At 49.8% G+C, this 26,100-nt stretch overlaps 2 protein-coding genes and 1 pseudogene across 4 annotated transcripts; 2 read left to right on the top strand and 1 right to left on the bottom strand.

Annotated features, from left to right (window-relative positions):
• Nucleotides 1-312: 312 nt before the first annotated feature.
• LOC103652818 (receptor-like protein kinase HSL1) lies at nucleotides 313-6,503 on the top strand. Of its 3 annotated transcripts, none has more exons than NM_001301596.1 (3): nucleotides 313-690; nucleotides 3,172-5,796; nucleotides 5,900-6,463. In NM_001301596.1, exons 2-3 carry the CDS (start codon nucleotides 3,240-3,242, stop codon nucleotides 6,274-6,276), a joined length of 2,934 nt encoding a protein of 977 aa, NP_001288525.1. In that variant the 5' UTR covers nucleotides 313-690; nucleotides 3,172-3,239; the 3' UTR covers nucleotides 6,277-6,463. The 3 variants fall into 3 exon arrangements, with proteins under 3 accessions (NP_001288525.1, XP_008678020.1, XP_008678019.1); XM_008679798.4 differs by lacking the exon at nucleotides 313-690 and adding an exon at nucleotides 713-1,325 and having other exon boundaries at nucleotides 5,900-6,503; XM_008679797.3 differs by lacking the exon at nucleotides 313-690 and adding an exon at nucleotides 2,709-2,932 and having other exon boundaries at nucleotides 5,900-6,503.
• A 6,146-nt stretch (nucleotides 6,504-12,649) lies between these two features.
• LOC109945475 (uncharacterized) lies at nucleotides 12,650-13,496 on the top strand (annotated as a pseudogene).
• Nucleotides 13,497-17,320: 3,824 nt separating this feature from the next.
• LOC100273969 (uncharacterized) lies at nucleotides 17,321-19,349 on the bottom strand. The gene has a single exon (NM_001148356.1). It carries the CDS (start codon nucleotides 19,253-19,255, stop codon nucleotides 17,558-17,560), a length of 1,698 nt encoding a protein of 565 aa, NP_001141828.1. The 5' UTR covers nucleotides 19,256-19,349; the 3' UTR covers nucleotides 17,321-17,557.
• Between the last annotated feature and the right edge of the window lie 6,751 nt (nucleotides 19,350-26,100).

The following is a 26,100-nucleotide window of genomic DNA, read 5'->3' as shown; positions in this document are numbered from 1 at the left end:
AGAGGATCCTGTGGGTCCTCCGTCCCACTGCCAACCCAATCGAAGCCACCAGCGCGGGCAGATGCCACGGCTGAAACGGCAGTCCCGCAAGCAACAGCATCGTCTCGTCTCGTCTCCTGCATTGCATTGCATTGCAGTCCCTTTTGTCCCGCCACCGGCCACCAATTTGATACAGCCTCTTGCCTCTCTCTCTCTCTCTCTCTCTCTCTCTCTCTCTCTCTCTCTCTCTCTCTCTCTCTCTCTCTCTCTCTCTCTCTCTATCTATCTATCTATCTATCTCTCTCTCTATCTCTCTATCTATCTATCTATCTCCATGGCCATGTCTCCGTGTACATATCTCCGTTCCGGTGCACATCCCGCCACCGCCGGACCCGTATACCATCGCTGAATCTTAGCCTCCCACACGAGAGTTAAACACGCAGACAGCTCCTCGTCGATCCCCTGTCAGTTAACCATACCCACGAGCTAAGCCCACACTAAGCTAGCCTTATTAGCCCTGCAATCGCTGCATCCTCTGCTGCTCATATCTATTCGCAAAACCAGCAGCTATTCTTCTCCCTACAACTCTTCCTCGCTCGCTCAATTGGCCGCTCTTCTTCTCCATGCTGCCGCTTGTGGTGCGCGCGATATCGTCCCTCGTTGACGTCGAACTAGGAGGGCTGATCAAGAGCTAGGGAGGGAGGGAGGAAGGTATATAAACCCTCTGTAACTAAGCTCTACTCTTTCTCCGGCCCACTCTATTCTGGTTGATGGCTTTGCATCTTATTAAGGCTTTCGGTTAGCTCTCAATCCACGTGGATTCAGTGAAATTGGTTGGGTTTAAATCTTAAGCAAGTTAAACTTCTTAATTTTTTCCAATCTTATTCAATATATGTATATTGTAAATAACCGAACAAGACCTTGGCAATAGGTTCTGTTGATGCTATTGTCCATATATACATACCAGTGTCTGGTTCCATGGATTGCCTTTCTATCTGGTAGCTTCTACGGTTCTACCTACCTAGTTCTTGCAAGAGATGCTAGCCGATGCGCTTCCTATCCCGCTCTTCGTCGATCGCCACTAGCTAGTGTAGTATTCATTTGTAGTACTATTTCACTTGTGTGTGTTTTGTTTTTTGTTTTGTGAGAGTTGTGTATGCCCTGTGGAAGCTTCCGTTCCAATCATTTCTGGATACACTAGAATAGCTTGGTCTTCCTTTGCACCCACAGGCCACAGTCCAGCGTGTGCGTCTCCCAGCCAGTAGTCCTTTTGCTCCTGCACAAGCAAGCATGTTTCCCTTGTCGGCATGTTGAATACTTGCAACCTCGAATCAAGGAAGCGCCAGGTCTCCTCTGCCATACATATTTTTTTCCCATTTTACTTGGTAAATTGAATTTCTATATATTTCCTTTGTGGGCTTTTAAACTTGAGTGAAGTAATCTGAATTGGAGAAAAAAATATATATACATCTTTCCTCTTTTCAGAGAAAAAAAAGAAGATGAACAAGTATACATGATCGTTGATGAAGGCAATAGCTAATGTTTCTGTACCTAAAACTAATATGAGCTATTTATGGAACCATGTCATCAACAAAGAAATGCCTCAGTAAGAAGGAGGCGAAACCTTTTTTTTCCCTTCTAATTATATGTTAATTAAGACGCAGAGAAACTTGTTTGGTACTGTGTGGTCGCATGATACGAACTGATGATTTGATGACTCCACATGATTTTCTGGGATCTGCCGTTCTAACAGTCCAATATCTCACTCTCAGATAGAGGGAGGGATATATATAGTCAGCTGTTGGAGACTTGGAGTCATGAGTCTAGTTAACTATGCCTGCCAAAACTACGTTAGTTCAGAACCTCTTATTTGCAGGCCTTTTTTTTTTGTTCAGTAAAAATGTAAAGACGAACAGTAAAAAAATGCCCGCTGAAAGATTTCGTGTTTCGGTATTCATGAAAAACCGAATGCATATTCTTCTCTACCAAATATGTTTTTTTAAAACAAAATAGTGAAAATTTTGGACTACTTTCTTGATATGTAGCCTTCTAAGTACACCTATAATTTTGTACTTATTTGACATGATAAGTAAGAACCAATCCATAGATATACTGAATGAGGATTTCAAGACTAGTTGCCGCGATTTATGCAGAAATGACAGAGTACATGATACTCTGGAGAATTAGTAAGTGGAGCTAGAACCAAAAAAAAAACCATTTCTTTAGCTAGACCAAAAGCGACCACCGGTAGTTAAGGGGTGTTTGGTTTATAGGGACTAAACTTTAGTCCCTCTACTTTATTCTATTTTAATTCATAAATTGTTAAATAAGAAAATTAAAATGGAGTTTTAGTTTCTATATTTAGTAATTTAGGGACTAAAATGGAATAAAATTGAGGGACTAAACATTAGTCCTTAGAAACCAAACACCCCCTTATTCTTTACCACTGCCATTTTAGAATTCAGTCGTGTAGCAAAACATGTTAGGTAAATTTCTTCTTTTTTCCTGGCTGCACCACCGCCAAGAACTGATACCAAAACTGGACCAAATCCTCCCCCAATAACTCTCTCTTTCTCTCTCTCTTTTAGACAGGTCCCTCATAACGTACGTGTCGCTTCTAGGTTTCACTAGTTATCCAGCTAAGCACCATGATTTTGGGCCATTTTTCCATGCTAGACACTGATGGCTCACTAAAATAGTAAGTATGCTGTGCTCCCACTGAAATTGCTTTGACCATCTTCTTTTCTATCCTCGTGTGTGTGTGTGTGGAGTGGATTCCATCATCTGATCCCATTATACATCTTTGGGTGAGTGCTCTGCCTTTTGCGCCCCCCGGCCCTCGATTAACTTGGTGGAGGTGAATATGTGTGGTGTGCCTTCCATGAGCATTTCTCCGGTGCTGGTGAAGTGAAGAGTAGAGGCAGTGGAAGTGGAAGGGTGTGGTAGCTGGCAGGTCATCGTCTCTGATCATGTTTACATGTGGGAAAAAACAGCTTGGGGGCCTTAGGGGTGTCCATGTCACGTACCACTTGTTCTTTGTGGCCACCTATGCAGTTTTTTTGAGGCTGACATTAGCCTGCCTAGTCCAAAAAAGGATGAATAGAAGTTTTGAATTCCTTGTCGCTTCAACTCGTCTAATACAGTATCACCAGGAATTGGATGGTTGATGCATCATTTGTTTTCCATTTTCAGGTCTTCTGAATCTCAAGACATCCATGTGATCCATTTCTTCAGAGATCTTCCAGCACCATCTCCTGGCAATGGGTGGAGGGCAAATGCTTGCCTGCCTTCCTCTAGGTCTGATCACGCTCCTCTCGCTCTCGCTGAGCTCCAGCTGCCAAATCGACCCCCAAACACATGCCCTCCTCCAGTTCAAGGACGGTCTGAACGACCCCCTGAACCACCTCGCGTCATGGACGAACGCCACCTCCGGGTGCCGCTTCTTCGGCGTCCGGTGCGACGACGACGGCTCCGGCACGGTCACCGAGATCTCGCTGTCCAACATGAACCTCACCGGCGGGATCTCGCCCTCCGTCGGGGCCCTGCACGGCCTGGCGCGCCTGCAGCTCGACTCCAACTCGCTGTCGGGGCCCGTGCCGCCTGAGCTGGCCAAATGCACGCAGCTCCGCTTCCTGAACCTGTCCTACAACAGCCTCGCCGGGGAGCTGCCGGACCTGTCCGCGCTGACGGCGCTCCAGGCCCTCGACGTCGAGAACAATGCCTTCACCGGCCGCTTCCCGGAGTGGGTCAGCAACCTGTCCGGCCTGACCACGCTCAGCGTCGGCATGAACAGCTACGGCCCAGGGGAGACGCCGCGGGGCATCGGCAATCTCAGGAACCTGACGTACCTGTTCCTCGCGGGCAGCAGCTTGACGGGGGTCATACCGGACTCCATCTTCGGGCTCACCGAGCTGGAGACGCTGGACATGTCCATGAACAATCTCGTCGGCACCATCCCACCGGCCATCGGAAACCTCCGGAACCTGTGGAAGGTCGAGCTGTACAAGAACAACCTCGCGGGCGAGCTCCCGCCGGAGCTCGGGGAGCTCACCAAGCTGCGAGAGATCGACGTGTCCCAGAACCAGATCAGCGGCGGCATCCCAGCGGCGTTCGCGGCGCTCACGGGGTTCACGGTGATCCAGCTCTACCACAACAACCTGTCGGGGCCGATCCCGGAGGAGTGGGGAGACCTGCGGTACCTGACGAGCTTCTCCATCTACGAGAACCGGTTCTCCGGCGGGTTCCCGCGCAACTTCGGCCGGTTCTCACCGCTCAACAGCGTCGACATCTCCGAGAACGCCTTCGACGGGCCTTTCCCGAGGTACCTGTGCCACGGCAACAACCTCCAGTTCCTTCTCGCTCTCCAGAACGGCTTCTCCGGTGAGTTCCCGGAGGAGTACGCGGCGTGCAACAGCCTGCAACGCTTCCGGATCAACAAGAACCGGTTCACCGGCGACCTACCGGAAGGCCTGTGGGGGCTCCCAGCGGCGACGATCATCGACGTGTCCGACAACGGGTTCACCGGAGCCATGTCGCCGCTGATCGGGCAGGCGCAGAGCCTCAACCAGCTGTGGCTGCAGAACAACCACCTCAGCGGGGCAATACCGCCGGAAATCGGCCGGCTTGGGCAGGTGCAGAAGCTCTACCTATCCAACAACACCTTCTCTGGCTCCATACCGTCGGAGATCGGCAGCCTGTCGCAGCTGACGGCGCTGCACCTGGAGGACAACGCGTTCAGCGGCGCCTTGCCGGACGACATCGGCGGCTGCTTGAGGCTCGTCGAGATCGACGTCTCCCAGAACGCACTGTCCGGGCCGATTCCGGCCTCGCTGTCGCTGCTGTCGTCGCTCAACTCGCTGAACCTTTCCTGCAACGAGCTCAGCGGGCCGATCCCGACGAGCCTCCAGGCGCTCAAGCTCAGCTCCATCGACTTCTCCTCGAACCAGCTCACCGGGAACGTGCCGCCGGGGCTTCTGGTGCTCAGCGGCGGCACCCAGGCGTTTGCCCGGAACCCCGGCCTCTGCATTGACGGCAGGTCCAACCTCGGCGTCTGCAACGTGGACGGCGGCCACAAGGACAGCCTCGCCAGGAAGTCGCAGCTTGTGCTCGTGCCGGCCCTTGTCTCGGCGATGCTGCTGCTCGTGGCCGGCATCCTGTTTATCAGCTACCGGAGCTTCAAGCTCGAGGAGCTCAAGAAGAGAGACCTGGAGCACGGCGACGGGTGCGGGCAGTGGAAGCTGGAGTCGTTCCACCCGCTGGACCTGGATGCTGACGAGATCTGCGCCGTCGGGGAGGAGAACCTGATCGGGTCGGGCGGCACGGGGCGCGTGTACCGGCTGGAGCTCAAGGGCCGTGGCGGCGGCAGCGGCGGCGTGGTGGCCGTGAAGCGGCTGTGGAAGGGCAACGCGGCGCGAGTGATGGCCGCCGAGATGGCCATCCTCGGCAAGGTCCGGCACCGGAACATCCTCAAGCTTCACGCGTGTCTGTCGCGCGGCGAGCTCAACTTTATCGTGTACGAGTACATGCCGCGCGGCAACCTGCACCAGGCGCTCCGGCGGGAGGCCAAGGGCAGCGGGCGCCCGGAGCTGGACTGGCGGCGGCGGAGCAAGATCGCTCTCGGCGCGGCCAAGGGGATCATGTACCTCCACCACGACTGCACGCCGGCCATCATCCACCGCGACATCAAGTCCACCAACATCCTGCTCGACGAGGACTACGAGGCCAAGATCGCCGACTTCGGCATTGCCAAGGTCGCCGAGGATTCCTCCGACTCCGAGTTCAGCTGCTTCGCCGGAACGCATGGCTACCTCGCGCCCGGTGAGTCTTCTTCATCTGACACCCTTACACAACTGTGTGTGGGCAGAGCAAACGCTTGCGTGCCATGCCACGTACTGACCAGCTGGGGTTTCCACGTTCGCAGAGCTGGCCTACTCGCTCAAAGTGACGGAGAAGACGGACGTGTACAGCTTCGGCGTGGTGCTGCTGGAGCTGGTCACCGGCCGGAGCCCGATCGACCCGCGCTTCGGCGAGGGCAGGGACATCGTGTTCTGGCTTTCCAGCAAGCTCGCCTCGGAGAGCCTCCACGACGTCCTGGACCCGCGGGTCGCCGTGCTTCCCAGGGAGAGGGACGACATGCTCAAGGTGCTCAAGATCGCCGTGCTTTGCACCGCAAAGCTGCCGGCGGGCAGGCCGACCATGAGGGACGTTGTGAAGATGCTCACCGACGCCGGCACGGGGCCCTGCAGCCCGCGCGGACAGCCGCCGTCAAGGGTCTGCAGCAACAAGAGCTGCTGCTGAATTTTTGGAGCAGGCTCTGCGTCTCTTGCCACCGAACCGACACATATGCCTCTGTTTCTTCGTTGGATTCCTGGTGCCACCTGCGTTATGTGGTAGGACAATTCGTAGGATCATGTACTTGCAGGTATTTTGTACAATGATTAAACTGCAGTACTCCATCCTCATTAATGTAAGCCATAATCTGGTTAAAAAAACTTTGAAAGTTATGTTATCACCTTTTTGTTTCTCTTATAAGTTATAATGATATGCTATAATTGCTACAAAATAGTAATCAGCAGAAAAAATATTTTAAAAGTGAGGCAAATACCACTTTTGTAAACATGCATGTAATTTGACTACTTATTTTTCCAATAAAAATTCTATTAGATGATTTTCATAACATAAGAAGTATAACATATGTATAGAGCGAGACTCACTACCGGAAAACGATACAAATCCGACGGCTCCGTTATGTCCGACGGCCCCTGTCAGCCGTCAGACATAAAGGAGAATATCCGAGGGCTGGCAGGTGGACCGTCGGACATAAGCTTACGTCCGACGGTCACCTACGTGACCATCGGAACTAATGGATTTTAACCGACCCCGCGGCCATGTCGGTTTCATTTCTCTCTGTCTCTCCCGCTCGCATGCGTAGCCGCCGCCGTCGCCCGGCACCGCTGAAGCCTCTCCCGGGGATCTCCAGCCCCGTCCCGACGCCCAGCCCGCGCCCGATCCTCTGTCCACGTCGACCGGCAACTCCACCGCCGCCCAAGCGACACCGGAGCCGCCCCGACGTCGTCCGCGGCCGCCGGAGCCTCTGCCCCCGTCCCCGACGCCACCGGCGCCCGCCCCGACCCCGCCAGCATCCGCTTCACTGGTTAATCGTCCGGCAAAGTAAGGAATTTTATAATGTTTAGTATAATTTTGTATATGCATATATTGTTTGCTACTAGCAATGTTTAGTTTTGTTATGTCCGACGGCTTAATTTAATTATGCAATTAAATTAACTTGTTTTAAGTTATTTATTAGTGGCTATATAATTTAAATTTTTAATTTCCGAAGGTAATTATTAAGCCCTCGGAAATAAGATTGTTTTATTTGATTTAGGGTCCCGTGAAATGATTTTTTTTGTAGTGCTATTGTATTAGTGTGGTTAATTAGTGGCTATTGTATTAGTGTGGTTAATTAGTAATCATAACTAATTAAGTTAACGTCTCGTATCTAGTATGGAGGAGGATCGTCGATGGATGTATGAAGGTTGGAAGAAAAGAGGTGTTCTATCAAGTGAGTGGGTTGCCAAGACTGATGCTTTTCTCGACCGTGTTTTTGCTCGGTCAAAGACTGGAACCGATGTTAGGTGCCCTTGTAGCAAGTGTCGGAACATTAATTTCCTTGACAGGAGGACTATGTCGATACATATTTGCAAGAACGGTTATGTGCCAGGCTATGAGGTGTGGGTGCACCACGGTGAGGACCCACCTCCTCGTATTGTATCGGAATTTCAGTCACATGAAGAGGGGGACTACGATAGGATGGAAGAGATGCTTGACGATGTACGCCATGAGATTCTAACCGTCGATTCGGAGAACCCCGGTCAACCCACCGATTATAAGGATCCAGCTACACCTGAGGTTCAGAAGTTTTTCGAGCTCCTTAAAGCTGCCGAAGAGTCGTTGCATGAGCACACGAAAGTGACCGTCCTTGTATTTATGACTCGACTTATGGCTATTAAGTCTAAGTTTGCATTCTCAAACAACTGCTACAAGGAGCTTTTGAACTTGATCAGTGATGTACTTCCGGAGAATCACAAGATGCCAAAGGACATGTATCAGTCCAAAAAGTTGCTCTCTGGGCTCGGTATGGACTACAAAAAAATCGATGTATGTGACAATAACTGCATGCTTTTCTGGAAGGAGACCGCGAGTGAGAAGAAGTGTACTGTATGTGGTGAGCGTAGATTCATTGAGGTTGAAAACGACGATGGTTTGACCGTGACAACGAAGATTGCACGTAAGCAGCTTCGTTACATGCCTCTTATACCTCGGTTGAAACGTTTGTTCATCTCCAAAAATACAGCCAGACACATGAGATGGCACAAAGAAGGGGTACGTGAGAATCCAAATGTCATGGCACACCCAGCTGATACAGATGCATGGAAGGCACTAGATGCTTTTGATTCCAGCTTTGCTAATGAAGTGCGAAATGTCTGCTTCGGTTTAGCAACATATGGTTTCTCTTCTTTCAATCTAACTGCAACGTCCTACTCATGTTGGCCCGTCTTTGCTGTTCCATACAACCTTCCACCAGCTCTTTGCATGAAATATGAATTTATTTTCTTGTGTCTTGTAATACTGGTCCAGATCATCCCGGAACAAAGATCGATGTGATGATGAGACCCCTCATTGAAGAATTGAAAATTTTGTGGGAAGGAGTCGAGGCATACGATTGTTACAAGAAACATAAGTTCAACCTCAGAGCCGCGTTTTTGTGGTCTATTCACGATTTTATGGCTTATGGTATCTTTGTTGGATGGAGTTGTCATGGTATTTTGACATGTCCGATATGCGTTGAAGAAACTTTATGCTTTCGACTAAAGTTTGGTGGAAAGATATGTTACTTCGATTGCCATAGATGTTTTTTTTGCCAGAGGATCACCCATTCAGGTTCGATAGGAACGCTTTTAAAAAGGACACGATTGTGACGAGGGGACCACCCAAGCGTCTTAGTGGTGCAGAGATTCTCGCGAGACTTAATGATTTGAAAATAAACGAACATGGAAATCGTTTTGAAGGTAATGGAACCGAGCATAATTGGACTCACAAATGTGGTCTATGGGAACTCCCTTATATGAAAGCCTTAATTCTAATGCATAACATTGATGTGATGCACCAGGAATGAAATATGGGTGAAAGCATTGTCAGCACTTGCATGAATATCACTGACACAACAAAAGACAACCCTAAGGCTAGAAAAGACTTGGCCTTAATCTGTAGAAGACCAACTATGGAATATGTGAATACTTATGTGAATGCGTATATTTGTGATTGTGTATATGTGAATACTTATGTGAATGTTTACATTTGTGATTGTGTATATGTGCATGAAATCTGTTTTTGTTTTGTTAATGTCAGATTTTTTTAAAAACAGAATTTTGTGTAATTTCTGTAATTTATTATGTCCAACGGCCTGGCGTTAGCTGTCGGACATAACCAGCCCGACGGCTTTATAAACCGTTGGAGATAAAAACCCCTTATGTCCGACGGCTGGCGCCAGCCGTCGGACATAAGCCTATGGGCCCCACCGACCGACCGGTAAAACGGTTGGCATTTATTACTTTCGACGGGTGGTGGCGGCCGTCGGAGATAGCTTATGTCCGACGGCGGCCGTCAGACGTAATGCTACTTCCGACGCCTTATCTCCGACGGCTTGATAGGTTAATGCCGTCGGACATAAACTATCTCCGACGGTTATAAGCTTATGTCCGACGGCTTTGGCCGTCGGAAGTTGTTTCGTTTACTGTAGTGACTAGATAAGCCTTTGGTATTGGTTCTTCCATTGGATGGAGGGGAACAAATGGAGTACTTTGCTACCTCGTTCCTCCTGAGCCAGGCAGGGCCGACGCTTTGCCGTTGCCGGTCGGAAACTCCTGCCGCTCGATCACCACCACCATCATATTGTTGACACCAAATTCCAGCCAGCCAAACCTAGAGTACTGATCTGGCCGAAGGAGGTCTACAAAGGACGTATAAACATATAAATAGAAAGTATTTTTAGTAACATATTAGATGGAAATAGCGTGCTTATCACTTCAATCCGAAGGGCTATAGTAAACCCTATAGCTAACACCTGTTGGAGGTTCCTGGGTGTTACAGTGATCGAAATCACATGTATGGCTTTGGTGGCAATTGGAGTGCGGTAATCGCTCGGAGAGTTTATGAGTGACCTGAATCGAGAGTTGTACACGGTTGTAAGTTGTTTATCACGCTAGAGAGGAAATAAGATCATAATGAGCAATTGGTCCTTTTCTGGACTAAGGAGAGAAATACCCTTGCCTTGGTGTTCCAACGAAGACTAGTGGAGAGTGATGACTCTTAATACCTCGACAAAAACCCTTGCTTTACTTTGCACTATTGCATTTGAGTAATTTATATTGAGTAATTATGTTTTTGGATTGCCATAATAGCACATGGTTGGAATTAGAGTGCAAAATTCTTTGCGAACATATTAGGTACTCGAGTGAAGTTGGGCATGTTTCTTAGAATTTAATTATCACAAGGTTTTTTTTAGAAAAGCTCAATTCACTCATCTCTTGGACATCATGACCCTTTTAGGCTAAAAAAACCTTTGCATGAAATCACGACTTTAGGAGATTCAGTCCTTAGAGCTCCTTCGAGCTCAAGAAGCATGTGCCCGAACACAACATTCTGTCAAGGAACAAGCTCCCCAATTGGCGTGTCAGACCTTAGTTGGCGTGGTTGTTAGATGAAGTTATCGTGCATATAATCTTTAGTCAACCGAATCAATCTCCGATCAATCTCCAATCAATCTCCTATGGATAGAAAGGATATATTCGTGTATAGATAGAAACTCCAACAATAGATTGATTCGGTTGCTTTATTGTATAAGCTGTTGCACCCAGCCTTGGTGCCTGTATAAACATGTAATCAGCGGCCACCTAGTGTGGTAGTAACGCTTCAACCATTCTAATCTACAGTGATGACTGACGATGTCACGGAATGATCGTTGTCTGTTTCTCATGTCGCCGCATTATTTGGGGTCTTGGGGGTTCGCTTGCGAACCCGTCTGTATCTTAAATTAAGCCTAATTTGGGCTTCTCCATTAGCAGTAAGACTTGCTGTTTAAGTTCCGAACCTCTCAGCTATCGGGTGTTACTTCGTTTGCAATGAACAATGGCAAGTTTCATTCCCCAGACGTCCTCCCATTGGAATGTACGCGGCTTAGGCGACACGCAAAAGTGCTCGATTGTTCGCAATGCTATTTTTTACGCCTCTCGTTCGACCGTTTGCTTGCAAAAATCAAAACTTTCCTCCCCTCTGTACTCCCAGCGTGGGCTAAATGTGCTGATGCTGATGCGGTTGGTCAGCTGGCAGCAGGGACACAATAAATATGATTTGATATTTAATTGAGACATTAGGATAACAATCCACCTCTTCGATATGTTCGAAAATTTCTATAGCAGATGATACTCCACCCAAAAATCTCTTACCTTGGGTTTTCAATCAACTGGTGCCAAGGTAAGGTAAGAGTTTGGGATAATTTTTTTTTGGCTTTTGAACCCTATATAGAATAATCAATGATCAATCATTAATTCGTGAGATTGAAAAACAATACACATATTTAATATAAGGACTAGTACACTATACACTATGGTTACAGGCATCTAACGAACATGCACTCAACGTGTCGCCACGTCGCATTAGCAGTTTGTGATGATTTGTTTCCTCTAAAACTGCGAAGGCTCATCAATTCGTTTCTTAGATTTTCAATAAGCTTCAGTTAACAAATAACTAATGAATAGACTACCGAATGGTAACTAAACTAAGACTAATTACTAAAAGCTCATAACATACATTATATACTCCATACATATTTACATTATATATTTCATGAGAAGATGTTTACTGAGAAACCCGAAATAGAGGGCCCCGCGTCGCCTCCGCCTGGGCGACACGGGCGGCGCCCCACTCCCCTTGCCGCCGTCGCCCGCAAATCCTCTCTCCCCTTCCCTTGCCGCCGTCGGAGGGGTCTGCCGGAGGCCGGCTCGGCCCCTAGGATGGCGACGGCGGGGTGTTTCGCGCGGATCTGGTGGGAGTTAGCGCAGCTCATCGGCGGTGGAGCGCGCGCGACACGGTACCTATGGGTGGCCGTGGCCGTGCTGGGGCTCGCCGGGCGGCAGCTGAGGCCCAGGCGGCCAGGCGTGGCGGGGCGTCGCCGTGAGGACGTCGTGGCCTGCCTCCGCGCCTCGCTCGAGGATCTGCTCCGGTCGCCGCTGTCGTGCGCTGTCGGTGGGGGCTTGGGCGACGCCGAGCTGTGCTTCTGCGAGGCGGTGGCCGTCGACGTGTGCGTCAGCGGGCAGATCTGTGCGGGGGTCGGCGCACGGCGACATGGGCGACTCGGCGTAGCCGGTGCGCTGGCTGCGGCGAGGAAGACCACTAGGTGGTGTGACTGCGGTGGAGCTCTGGCGGTGCGGTCGCAGCTGCTGCTGCCTGCTCGGGCTTCAGTGTGGTCTGGCATGGGCAGGTGGCCTTGCGGCTGCTGTGGCCGTGATGGCAGCGGCGGTGCCCGCGCGCTCGCGTGGCCGTGGCTGGCCAGCGGCGTCGGCACCCACGCGTGCGGCTGGCCCGCTGTGGCGGCGGCGTGGCTTGCCTGTGCTTGCCTAGGTCGGGGGCGTTGACCGTCGCCGGATCTGCAGCTGTCAGCGGCGCCTTCTGCAGGGGCGGCTTGCTCCGTGCGTTGGGGCGTGTGGTGGGAGGGCCTCTGGCGAAAGCCATGCCCGCTTGCGGGCGGACAGCGGTGACGCCCGCGGGCGCCACCCCTACCCTATTGAGGGTGCCGTCTTTGGTCCTCTCGCCACCATGCGGGAACCCTCGCCTCGGCCTTCTTGGGGTCTCCCGCTGGTGCTCGTCCAACGTTAGGGCTCTGAGGGTTGGTGCGTCGGCGGACGACAGTAGGTCTTCGGAGGAAACTTTGCTTGGTTGGTACCAGGCGGGCGGCGACGACTTGTTTCTCCTTCTTGAAGGCGCGGCCCAGAAGACCTAGTTTGTGTGTTCGTCGGCGTTGTGGAGGCTCTTTGTCACCCCGCTTGGCTCGGTGGTGTCAAGGCCATTGTTGCTTTAGGCGTCTGCTTGCTCCCGGAGTTCGGCGTTGTGGATCTTTGCTCGTGGTGAAGAATCGGAGCTGCCTCGTGTGGGGTGTGCGAGGCTTGGCAACGATGGCGCGCCGTGATCTTATTCCTTGCGTCGGTGTCTGGATTTAGGCGTCGTCGAGTTGCTTTGGCAGTGTGTGGCTCGTCTTGGGAAGTCGGAGCTGCTCGTCCCTTGTGTTTGAGCTTGGCAACGATGACTCTAGATGTGTTTGTGTGTGTGAGGTTGTTGTTGTTTAGGTGGTTTGTTAGGGCCTTCGTCGGTTTCCTGTGTAGGTTTTGGGTCCGGTTTTCCTTAAAACTGGATCAATTCTATTTTTCTTAATTGAGAGGCAGAGCTCCTGCCATTATGTTCAAAAAAAATTATATATTTCATACATATTTGGCACTCAGAACGTTTGCTTGCTGTTCAAACTTCTCCACCACCTACAATGTGCTGATCATTTGGCATGGACAGCGTGGATTAGGCAGCGAGTTTGTGTTGCAAACCTGCAGGGAGATCTAGCCGGTGAACTACAGTGCAGCTGGGAGATGGCATTGGTGACGATGCCTTTTCTGACCGGTTACAGGCGCTATACTTGTCTATCAAGCAACTCTAGTCTCTATCAAGCAACAGTTAGGCAAGCAATTTCTTCCTCCCTACAGAATGCATTTACCAGCCGGCTTTCAAATCAGGCCTCCGAAGGGCTCTCTCATCTACATCTCATCATGAACTCCAACGGTACTGGATACTTGGACAAAGGCTGAACCAGATTGGAAGAGCTTCCAACGGTACTGGTACGAAATTTATGGTTGCAAAGGCATGCCATCCACTAAATTCCAAATGTGCAGATACTCAACTAGCACCTGTACTGTTCTTGACAACCCTATTGGAGAGATCATCTTGTGCAAGTTAGGGGCTAATTCTGCCATTGTCTTTCCCCAGCAACCAACGATCAGCCCAGAACTGAATTTGTTTATCGTTAAAGAGAGCTTGAGCATTCTGCAACACTTGGGCTGACAGCCCGGCCCATAGTTGTAAAGGATCTGTCTTTCGTGCCCACAGCAAATGGATGCTTAAGGCCCACCCCATTATTTCAAGATTATTAATAGCAAGGCTACCGAATTCAAGTGGTTGCTGCACTCTTTCCGAGACCACCAGACAATTTACCTTTACCTCCATTGACTTGTTCTTGTCCCCACCAGAGATTCTGCATTTTTGACAACCCATTTTCGAAGATCAGTGGCAATCATAAGATAAACAGTAGTGGCTGTCAGTACCATCCAGACCATAAATAGGACACCAGCTCTATTCATTAGAGAAGGTCTCCATCATGGGAGGTGATCTGCATCCTTATCAATCAGAGAGCTGTGGAGTGTGTGTGTGGGGGGGGGGGGGCGAGTGCATGGAAGGTCCTCCACTTTGAAGATAAAAATTTCAGAAGTGTGTTGTAAGTCTTCGATAGAGCAATGGATGGGGGTTGCAAAACTCTTAGCTAATCCTCTTGGGATTACTTCAACTTATATGCAGTGGATTACAAGTGCTCAGTCCATGATCCAAGTAAGGCATTCATAAACTGACGCTAACTGAATGAAACTGGGTTACATTGTTGCTCTAAACAAATCTCTCCTACTTAACAGTGCAAAAAGCATTATATTTTTTACTGCCACCAACACCAAGAGTGCAAATAGTAACAGCCAAGAGAGTGATTTGACTATGTACGCAATAAATTAACAGTGCAGAAAGTATTCTGTGATTTACTGGGTTGCACATTGTTTGTGATGGCAATATTCTACTGCATTTTACTACTCGCTAGCTGGTCGACCTTGACAGACAGGAATGCGAAGGTTTTCCACGGTGAAGCCTGCTGGCCTCTAGAACCCATGGACAAGATCAAGGTGGAGGCTGCAAATTGGGGCTTCATCGGCTTGCTACTCCCAGGTTAGTAGTTTTGCTATTTAGTTATGGTTTACCCCTTTGTTTTATTGTGTGTCATCTAGTTAGGTTAGAGCCCTTTAATTTTCATCTTGAGGCTATTGTGTTTCAGCCCTGGATAGAAGTACAATTTTGATTCTACCTCCCAAAAATCAACTATCTGGTTTCAGGCCTCTTTTTAAAAAATGAAGAACAATTTTGCGCTTGTTCTGTTAGAGGCACTTGACATTATGAAATAATTGAGACAAAATCACAATTACCCTTGATTAGTAATTATGATTTTGCCCATGCTTTTGAATTTGACTGTTCTGTAATTCTGATTTTGCCCTATGCCTTTTGTCTCACACCATCAAATGCCTCTAATAGAACAGACTCAAAGTTGTTCTTCATTTTCAAAAGGGAGACCTGAAATCACAAAGTTCACATTTTAAGGGACAAAATCACAATTGCACTTCTATCTAGGGATAGAAACACAATAGCCCCTTTCTTCTTTCATTTGTGTGTATTACCGTGTTTGTTTGGCCTAGACTTTAGCCGGTGTTTGTACTTTGAACACACTTCTATGTTTGGTTGCACTAACCATTCACTTAATGAAATACATGCAATGCGTGTTCTTGTTTTTTTTCCTTAAACAATTCATGACTACTTTCAAAATATAGTATTCTTCTGGTGAACAAAAATATACTATTGTAGTCATTTCAAATACATATCCTTGATAACAAGGCCAGCACTAATAGAGCAGCTGGAAGGAAATATCTACTGCAAAACAATGATTATTTTGAGATAGTGACAGGCGTTATTAGGAATGAACTTGAATCATTTCTGAATAAGATCAGTCAACCAAATCAATTGTATTGGAAAATGGCATGGGTTAGGCATTTTCTAAGACAAAGAAAATGTATGTGGATTTGGCAAATAGATTAAGCCTACCAAATTGTATAAGCCTACCAAATTGTATATGTGATATATACACCAAATATATAGAGTTGGGCGTACCCCGATCAGGGCGCGGATCGAAGGTCCAAGATGATCGTTGGGCCCATTTCAGTGGAGAACAATCCAAGAAGTTCTAGATGATACGGGAGCGGCCCTACTGTACTTGTAGAGATTGTAATGAATAAATTAAAAAGAATAACCTGGCAAAAAATTAAGTGCTCAAACGTGAACCAAAAGCTACTCCATTGACCAATGACCAAACTATTACGCTTCACCTGAACCAGAAGCTCTTGCCTTGTATTACAAACAATTATGTGCACAATCTGCAATTGTAAAATTGAATTACACTATACACTACTAGAGTGCTTCATCAGTTGGTAGAATTCATGCACATTTCTTTTAAATCTAAGCTAGTTACTATAGATAATTGTACCACAGGTTTATGGACGGTAAAAAAGAAAACATTAAAGCCAAACATTGTCAGGACTCATAATTGGTCAGCGTAAGAAAACATTTAAGGCGGATGAAGTATATAGAGTGGAGAAACACGTAAGGTAGGATTATGTGCATTGGTATTGGTATTGTTCCGTAGAGGTCACATATAGTGACATACAGTTTTAGGATGACTTATTAAATATATAATAATTGTTGTCTTTTAAATTGTCTCGCAGTAATTCATAATTTCTTAATTTATTGTTAGCGTAGAAATAAAGTCGTGAGTTGCGTGATAATAACTTGCACAATAGTATAATAGTTATTTTATCGTTCTATATTTTAGCTTATGATGAAACGTTTGATTTATAAAACTACGATTTTGTTTTGTTGCTGTTTTCTCTATGTGTTTGGTTGCGGGACAGTCAGGACAGAGACGTCCCCTATTGTCCTCTCTCGTCTCTCCAATTTTGAGGGATAACTGGAGACGACATTGAGATAGTCTTGTCTCAACCTTTGACTCTGAACCAAATAACCTTATTTGAGTGATCGTCTCATTTCATCTCATCCTGGTCATTGTAACCAAACATACCCTAAGACAAAGTATGAGTGCGGGCTAATTGGTTGTCGGCTGGGATTCAGCTGATCCAGTCTCACCGGATGCAATTGCAAGCTCATTATGATTGGTTTGCTGCGTTGGCCTTTCGTCCAGGTCCACACGATGCATATTCACTGTTTCAGCCATGCTCGCGAGGTGAGGTGAGGTGCGGAGAAAAATCTACGTTTTTCTGGAGCCTGGACCTGGACGACGAGGTGCAGGACGAAAGCCGGTACGGTGTTGCCGTTGGAGAGAGAGGCTAAAGTAAAGGGAGGGAATCAATGACAACGCTGCAATGATGGTCAAAGTACAAACACCTCAAGAATCTCCTATTCTCCTTCTCTTCTCCCAGCAGGCCCCGTCCGTTCAGCTGTTCCCACTCCATTACCATACACAGACAGGGGTACGTAGGGCCCAGCACCAACCCAAACTCCTAATCCAGAGGACCAAGCTAAAAAGCTAGTAATAATGTAGGGATCAATCTACTATATAAACAACATGACCTGCTACGGCCTTACACGTCGGATCGGACCTAGCTCAGACAATGCCCTGCGCCGCCGGGCCGACTTCTCCCGCGGTGGCGGTGGCGGCGGCGGCGGCCACCTGGTTCCGGCGCTCGTCCAGCGCGTTCCTCAGCTTGCCGTACCCGTGGCGCGCCCAGTCGTACCAGTGCAGCGCGACGTAGACTCCCAGCCCGGCGATGATGCCGTTGGCGATGGAGAAGGACAGGGGCATGAGCGCCATGGTCACGAACGCCGGGACGCCCTCCTTCATGTCGCCCCACTCGATCTCCCTGGCGACGCGCATCATCATGGCGCCTACCAGCACCAGCGACGGGCCCACGGCCCACGGGGGCACGCTCATCAGCAGCGGGCCGAAGAAGAGGGACGCCAGGAAGCAGGCGGCCACGGTGATGGCCGTGAGCCCCGTCCGCCCGCCCTCCCGGATCCCCGCGGTGGACTCGATGTAGGTGGTCACCGTGGAGCTCCCGAGCCCCGCGCTGAGCACCGTCGACCCGGCGTCCACGAGGAACGCGCGGTACTCGCCCTCGAACCCGCCGCCTTCCTTCACGAACCCTCCGTACTCTGCCATGGAGTACATTGTCCCCGTCGTGTCCAGGACGTCCACGTACAGGAGCGTGAGCAGGGCGAGCCAGACGTTGCCGTGCCGGAAGCCGCCGAAGCTGAGCTGCCCCGCGGTGCTCCGGATCACGTGGAAGTCCACCACCTTCCTGAAGTAGTCGAAGCCGGCATTGCCCGCCGCCGTGTCCGGGAACACCGTCACGCTGGTGCCTCTGATCCAGGAGACCACAGTGACGAACAGGATGCCGTAGATCATGCTCCCCTTCACGTCCCTGCCCAGGCACGTGGCCGTGATCAGGAAGCCGACGGCGCCCAGCCAGAACGTCGGGCTGCGCATGGTGCCGCCGAGGCAGGCGCCGGTGGCCGGGTCCACGTCCGAGCAGGCGGCCAGCGTGACCAGCGTCGACGGGCTGGCGCCGACGAGCCCGACCCCCTGGTGCGCCTGGAGCCCCGTGAAGGCCAGGAACAGGCCGATGCCGACCGCCGAGGCCAGGCGGATGTTCCGCGGGATCATCCGCGCCAGCCTGGACCGGAGTCCCACGGCGGACAGCGCGAAGAACACGAGGCCCTCCAGCATCACGACGGCCAGCGCCGTGCGGTAGCCGATGGGCCCGGATCCGTGGAAGCCGACCATGTTGTACGCGAAGTAGGCGTTGGCGCCCATGCCGGGGGCCAGCGCCAGCGGGAGGTTGGCGAAGAGCCCCATGGCGAAGGAGCCGGCCATCGCGGCCACGGCCGTGGCCACGATCAGGTCGCTCTTGGTGCGCGCCAGGCACTGCTGGTACCCCGGGTTAGCCTTAGCCCCGACGACTGCGCAGTCCGCGGTCGTCGAGTTGGTGGCGGTGGCCACGGGGGTGCAGTCCCGCGCCGTGCACGGACCGCCGGAGTCGGTCAGGATTGCGGCGTTCACGGAGATGATGTAGGCCATGGTGAGGAACGTGGCGGCGCCGGCGCGGAGCTCCTTGGTGAAGGAGCTCTTGCGCGCGTCCAGCTTGAAGTACCTCCCCACGTGGCTCCCGGCGACGGCACGGTTCACGGCGGCCTCGGCCTCCGAGAGCCTGCTCCATGGCCCCGTTGCCTTGGACGACGTCGCCGCCATTGTATCTTCTTGGATGTTGACTTCGTCGTCCGTACTCCTTCTCGACTGGTACATGTGTCGAGGTTCTTCGACCTCGGACGCGTGTGTGGTGGTCTACTCGTACGAGCCCGGGGAACGCGACCCGGAGCTGCTGCTTATATGCATGTTGGTGGGAGAGGCCGCCGGAGACTGGACAGAGGGTTGAAGAAACGTTTGGGGGTCGGTAGATGTGTGGTGCGTCGCCCGGCCGACGGTACGGGTGGGGTGGGCATCCTTTCGTGGGAACGGTGCACACTGACAAATAAATAAAAAAGTTTCGGCAGGGTCCACTTCTCTCATGTTTATTCCGCGTCATGATATTCAAGTTGCGACCGGCTGCTCATCATGTGGGTCAATTAAGGCGTGTTTGGTTGCTCCTGCTAAAGTTTAGTCCGGGTCACATCAAGCGTTTGACTTTTAAATATGAGTATGAAATATAGACCCAACCAACTGAACTAGATTCGTCTCGTCTTTTAATCTTCGGCTGACAAATTAGTTTTATAATCCGACTACATTTAATACCCGGAACGGAGGTTCAAACATTCGATGGGACATGGGCTAAATTTTAGCGGGGTGTAACCAAACACCCCCTAATTTGCACGGCTTCATTAGGAACTGCTACTTATATCACAGATAATGAACATATACCTTTTCAGTTTTGACGCAAGCCTGAAAAAGCTAGGTAGGCTTGGTTCCAAAGGTGTAGGTACAAAGTTGTGTTGCATCAGTTTTGTAACACTTTGTTCCCGTACTTACTTCTCGTAGCTAATTAAGATCATATATTGTCCCCACAGACTAACACGAGTCTTTTGTGCGCACTTTGTCCTCACTCATATGCACCCGCTAAAACTTCCCGGTCAGTCACCGATCCCAAATTGCTCCAAGTCATGCACGCTTAACTTGGAGGTTCTTTCGAGATAGACTTTCGAAAAAAAGGTGCACATTATTTTGGTATGGATACTCTATTAATTTATTAAGCCTTGTGCCAAGGTATCACCATCTCAGGGGTCAGGATATCACAATCACCCCATTAGAAGTCTGACATCCTCGTCAGTCAACCCCCAATCCAGGAACCTTCCCTCTTAGCCATGTTTGTGTGTCTAGTGTCGTCATATGCCATGTCATGTGACCACTCCGGGCCCACATGCGCCATGCGCTATATACCGAACCTCTAACCCACACACGCCCGTGAAACCGCGAGGGTCGGCTCTGATACCACTTGTAACACCCCGTCCACTTCCGGACCGGTGGTACTTACTCCTGGCAGATCTCTAGGATCATATATTATTCCCACAGACCAACACGAATCTTTTGTGCGCATTTTGTCCTCACTCATGCGCACTCGAGAAAACTTCCCGGTCGGTCACCCATCCCAAATTGCTTCAAGCCATGCACGTTTAACTTGGAGGTTCGTTCGAGATAGGCTTCCGAAAAAGAAGATGCACCTTATTGGTATGGGTACTCTATTAATTCTATTAAGCCTTGGGCCAGAATATCACCATCCCAGGGGCCAGGATATCACAAGTTTCGTCTTACGGTTGCCTTCTATCTATTCCGAAGCAACACACAATTTTTTCAATTAAAAGAAAGAGCTGCTTACACAATTACACAAATAGGGAGATAACCAAGGCCTTATTTGATATAGCTAGTTGTACCAGTGAAATACTCCATCTGTACCAAATTACAATTCATTTTAGCATTCACAACAGGAAAACCAAAAACTCCCGAGGGCTTAAGCCGTCGGAGATAAGACCTATGTCGTCGGACATAGATTATTTCCGACGGCTTAAGCCTTATCTCCGACGGTAGAAGTCCGTCGGGTTTAAAGTGTCGGAAATAAGGCTATCTCCGACGATTGTCGTCGGAGGTAGCTTATGCCCGATGGCTCGCAGGCCCTGTCAGCAATATGCTTGGGTAACGATCGTCACGACGTATAGGGGGCCCACACCTGTTATATCCGATGAGCTCCATGCACACTATCGAACATAATAGAGTTATGTCCGACGGCTTGCATGTGGTCATCGGTTTTTAAGTTCTGTTATATCCGACAGCCAGAAACAAATTGTCGGGCATAACATAGACTTATGTCTGATGGTTTGTTTATGGCCGTCGGAAATCATTAATTCCAAGGAAGGCAAAAACTTGCATGTTTTTTGTTCATTCCCACAAAATGCAATAAAACAACCACATGCTTTTGTCATAAACACAGGCTCTATTGGTCACTCTGAGGTTGTCTAAAAAGGGACAATTCTGTCCCAACATACCTCATACGTCACATGTGAGGTGTGTTGGACCGAAATGAGTGACACCTAGGTTTCATTTATTGTCACTACGATACACCACGAATAACTAGAATCATCGTTCATTATTATATAATTCAACTAATAAACTACCAATACAGTATTATATAAGAAACAACATTGTTATGGGTGACAAATCATATAAAATGACCTTATTTACGAGGGCATAATAATTACCCCTAGAAATTAGAAATTTAAATTATCTACACACCTAAATAAACTAAAAAAGCTAATTTATTTAGATAATCAAATTTTGGCTATCGAACATAACAAACTAAACTATATTTAACATACAAATCATTTAATTCTACATAAAATAAATACAAACAAACAACACATGCATCAATAAAATTGTACAAAATCAAGAATTCTCACGTAGCCGCGAGACGGCGCGGGCACGATCGACGGAGGCACCAGGCGCGCGGGTGTGGGCGTAGACGGTGTAGAGGAGAACGGGGTTGGGAAAGACGTAGGTGCCGACGAGTGAGGGGATGGGGCGCCGGCGAGGCGGAGTGGCGGCGACGCGGTGTGGAGAGTGGCCGCGTGTGCGAGAAGTGAAACGTGGAGGCGGGGCACCGTTCCTTAAAATTGCTTATGTCCCACGGTTTATCTGCTAGCCGTTAGAAGTAAGTCTTATTTCTGACGGCTGGCAGATAAGACGTCGAACGTAAGGTTATTTCCGACGACCACTTGAAGCCGTCAGAATCAATTTAATGTCCGATGGATGGCTCTGAGGCCGTCAGAAATAAAACGGTCGTCGGATGTTTCCTATTTTCTTGTTGTGATTTTATTGAATTTACCCAATAATTGATGTATGTATTTTTTTATATGTGTCTAGATTCATCATCATCCATTTGAATATAGATATAAAAAACAAGAGCTAAGACGAATACTATTTTAGGATCGGGGAGTACTATTTTTTTCTTCAGTTGTACGAACACATCTAGGTACCTCTCTATGGGTAGAGGTGAGGTTTGAAGTTGTTTTGAACTGTTTAACAAAAATAGGTCAACACATATAGCTCTTTAAAATACATTCTCACTGTTGACGCCTTTTTGGAGGCGCCAATTACTCAAGAGAACCAGCGGCGGTGCTCTCTGCACAGGGGCGGACGGTCCGCGCGCGGGGGCCGGACGGTCCGCGGCCTGGTGCGAGGCGGCGGTGCTTTCTGGTCAGGCGCGGACGGTCCGCGGCACAGGGCCGGACGGTCCGCGACCTGGTGCAGGAGCCCGAGTTCCCTGCCTGACGGCCGGACGGTCCGCACCCTAGGGCCGGACGGTCCGCGCGTGCGCAGGGGCGGCGGAAGACCGCCGACGGTGCCTGGATCTCGCTCCCGGGAGGGACCCCGTCGGGGAGGAGAGATCCTAGGTGGTGTCTAGGCTCAGGTAGACCGACCTAGACTCCTCTAATCGACGTAGAGTCGAGGAGAGGCGGAGAATTTGGGGATTGGAAGGCTAAACTAGGGCTAAACTAGACCTACTCCTAAGATAAAATGCGAAATAGAAGTTGTATTGATTTGATTGTTTTTTACAAATCGGCCGTATACCTCTCTATTTATAGAGGAGGGGGCTAGACCCTTTACAAACTAATTTCCGAGCTTATCCCCTGATTTTAGCTAACAACCGTAGCACAAAACTTGGAACCCTAATCTGTTCTGCACACGCGCGGACCGTCCGGCCCACAGGCGCGGACTGTCCGGACCGCGGACCGTCCGGCCTCAGGGTCGGACCGTCCGCGCGCTCAATTTGGTGCTCAACATATGCCCCCCTGCCTTTTGGTGGAGCTGAGCGAACCAAAAGCAACTAACTCGATGTTATCACATCGGTTTTCTTAGGCATCTTGCCACTTACTAGGATGGTACGCAGTGGCCTTGTGAAAGTCGCCTAGAGGGGGGGGGGGTGAATAGGGCGAAACTGAAATTCTCAAAAATAATCACAACTACAAGCCGGGTTAGCGTTAGAAATATAAACGAGTCCGCGAGAGAGGGAGCAAAACAAATCGCAAGCAAATAAAGAGTGTGACACGCGGATTTGTTTTACCGAGGTTCGGTTCTTGCAAACCTACTCCCCGTTGAGGAGGCCACAAAGGCCGGGTCTCTTTCAACCCTTCCCTCTCTCAATCGGTCCCTCGGACCGAGTGAGCTTCTCTTCTCAAATCACTTGGGAATCAAACTTCCCGCAAGGGTCACCACACAATTGGTGCCTCTTGCCTCAATTACAAGTGAGTGTTTGATCACAAGAAAGAATCAAGAAAGAAGAAAGCAATCCAAGCGCAAGAGCTCGAAAGAACACAAGCAAATCACTCTCTCTAGTCACTATGGCGTTGTGTGGAATTCGGAGAGGATTTGATCTCTTTGGTGTGTCTAGAATTGAATGCTAGAGCTCTTGAAGTAGTTGGGAAGTGAAAACTTGGATACCATGAATGGTGGGGTGGTTGGGGTATTTATAGCCCCAACCACCAAACTTGACTGTTGGCTGGGCTGTCTGTTCGATGGCGCACCGGACAGTCCGGTGCACACCGGACATGTCCGGTGCCCCAGCCACGTCATCAGTGCCGTTGGAATCTGACCGTTGGAGTTCTGACTTCTGGGCCCGCCTTGATGTCCGGTGGCGCACCGGACATGCACTGTTCACTGTCCGGTGCGCCAGCATGGGCATGCCTGACCTCTGCGCGCGCTGGCGCGCAATAAATGCGCTGCAGGTAGCCGTTGGCGCCTGAAGTAGCCGTTGCTCCGCAGATGCACCGGACAGTCCGGTGCACACCGGACAGTCCGGTGAATTATAGCGGAGCGGCTGGAGTGAAAACCCGAGGCTGACGAGTTCCTGAGGCCGACCTCCCTTGGAGCACCGGACACTGTCCGGTGTACACCGGACAGTCCGGTGAATTATAGCGCGAGTGCCTCTGGAAATTCCCGAAGGTGGCGAGTTTGAGTTGCAGTCCTCTGGTGCACCGGACATGTCCGGTGGTGCACCGGACACTGTCCGGTGGCACACCGGACGGTCCGGTGCGCCAGACCAGAGGTGCCTTCGGTTGGCCCTTTGCTCTTTTGTTGAATCCAACTCTTGATCTTTTTATTGGCTGAGTGTGAACCTTTTACACCTGTAGTGTCTATACACTTGGGCAAACTAGTTAGTCCAATAATTTGTGTTGGGCAATTCAACCACCAAAATTATTTAGGAACTAGGTGTAAGCCTAATTCCCTTTCACCTTGATCTCGATGGTTGACTCAACGGACGTGATCCCTTTAGATTTGATCGAACTGTCAGTCCCAACATCACCGAGCGTCATACTGGTCCTGACCAATTCGTCACCTTGCCTTCCTAATTCTCTAAGTGTTCTGGCGTAGCTCCGTAGTCGACCAGGTCTTCTCCTTGCAGGTCGTCTTCCTCCATGGGCGTCGGTACGTCGTCGGAGGTGTCTTGGTGTAGTGCGGATGGTTCGGCCTCAGGGGTCGGATGGTCCGCGTCCTGTACAGATGATCCGGCCTTTATAGCCGGACAGTCTACCATACCTGCAGAGAGATGCACAGTTGTCGTTTTATTTACTATCTTTGTGGCCGTTTGACTTTTCTCAACGGCCTTTGGTCTCCATCTCTTTTGTGGTGGCGGATACTGCGGATGCGTGTCATTGAATATTCTTTCTGCCTCTTTTTCCTGATTCTCCTTTGCTCTGAGGCGCTGTAATTTTCGCTTTTGCGATCGTGTCAGTCCCGATGGGCACCATCGGGGCATGGAGTATTTTGGATCAGCTATTTTATTGACAGTCGTACTTTCTTTTTTGTTTGTGTTGGCCGATTCACCAAAAATCATCGGCCCTTCGTTATTTTGTTGTACGACGACATCTGTCGTTCCTATTTTAATGACATCTCCCTTTTTCGTACTGTTGGAGGTTGTAGCTGTATGCCCCCCTGCCGGATTAGTCAGCCTTTGGGGCCGAGTTGTTCGGCAATCTTGCTGGGCCTGTGCTCGTGGACCAGATTGAGGGGTTCTCAATCGGTCTTGTACTGGAGGTGTCAATCTATTGAATACAGATGTTTGGGTTGCCCCCCAAGCGGGGTACTGTGGTATCCCAAATGGGTATGGTGGCATGCCCCACATTTGATTTGGGACATATGGTGAAGGTATGTATGTGTATGGATATGGCATAGGTGGATATAGTGGTGGAGGTGTCCATGCAGGTACGTTAGGTCTTAATTGAACATTATGACCTTTCGTCCTTTCCGATTGGTGTGGTGGTCCAATCGGCCTAACCTGCCGTCGCACCTGGGTGGGTAAGCGAGGTCCCTTTGGTGGCCGGTCGCTGGGGCCAGCCTTCCTTTTCACATATTTAGACAATAATTGATCAAAGGTCGGGTTAGATTTTACCAACCGACCAGTTGCCTTGAACGTGTTAGTTTTCCACGTACCTATTTCTGGTCGTCGTGGTTTGAAGGTACGTGGTCGTCGTGGCTCTTCGGAGTTGCCGGACCGTCCGCTGGAATGCTCCGGACCGTCCGCGCCTGGGCACCGGACCGTCCGCGATGCGTAGTATGGGTTCTCGCTCATGTCCCTTTATCCGCGCTTGCCCACCAGTGCTGGAGTT

Source organism: Zea mays, chromosome 4, assembly GCF_902167145.1.
Source record: "Zea mays cultivar B73 chromosome 4, Zm-B73-REFERENCE-NAM-5.0, whole genome shotgun sequence".
Classification (NCBI taxonomy): Eukaryota; Viridiplantae; Streptophyta; class Magnoliopsida; order Poales; family Poaceae; genus Zea; species Zea mays.
The sequence above is the reverse complement of the archived record's forward strand: the minus strand, read 5'-3'. Positions and strand labels throughout refer to the sequence as shown.

What these genes read in the sequence shown, in the direction of transcription:
- LOC103652818 (XM_008679798.4), top strand. Translation starts at nt 3,240, where the DNA reads ATGGGTGGAGGGCAAATGCTTGCCTGCCTTCCTCTAGGTCTGATCACG. An exon ending in GCATGGCTACCTCGCGCCCG is followed by an intron (nt 5,797 to 5,899) that starts GTGAGTCTTCTT and finishes CCACGTTCGCAG; the next exon opens with AGCTGGCCTACTCGCTCAAA.
- LOC100273969 (NM_001148356.1), bottom strand. Translation starts at nt 19,255, where the DNA reads ATGTACCAGTCGAGAAGGAGTACGGACGACGAAGTCAACATCCAAGAA.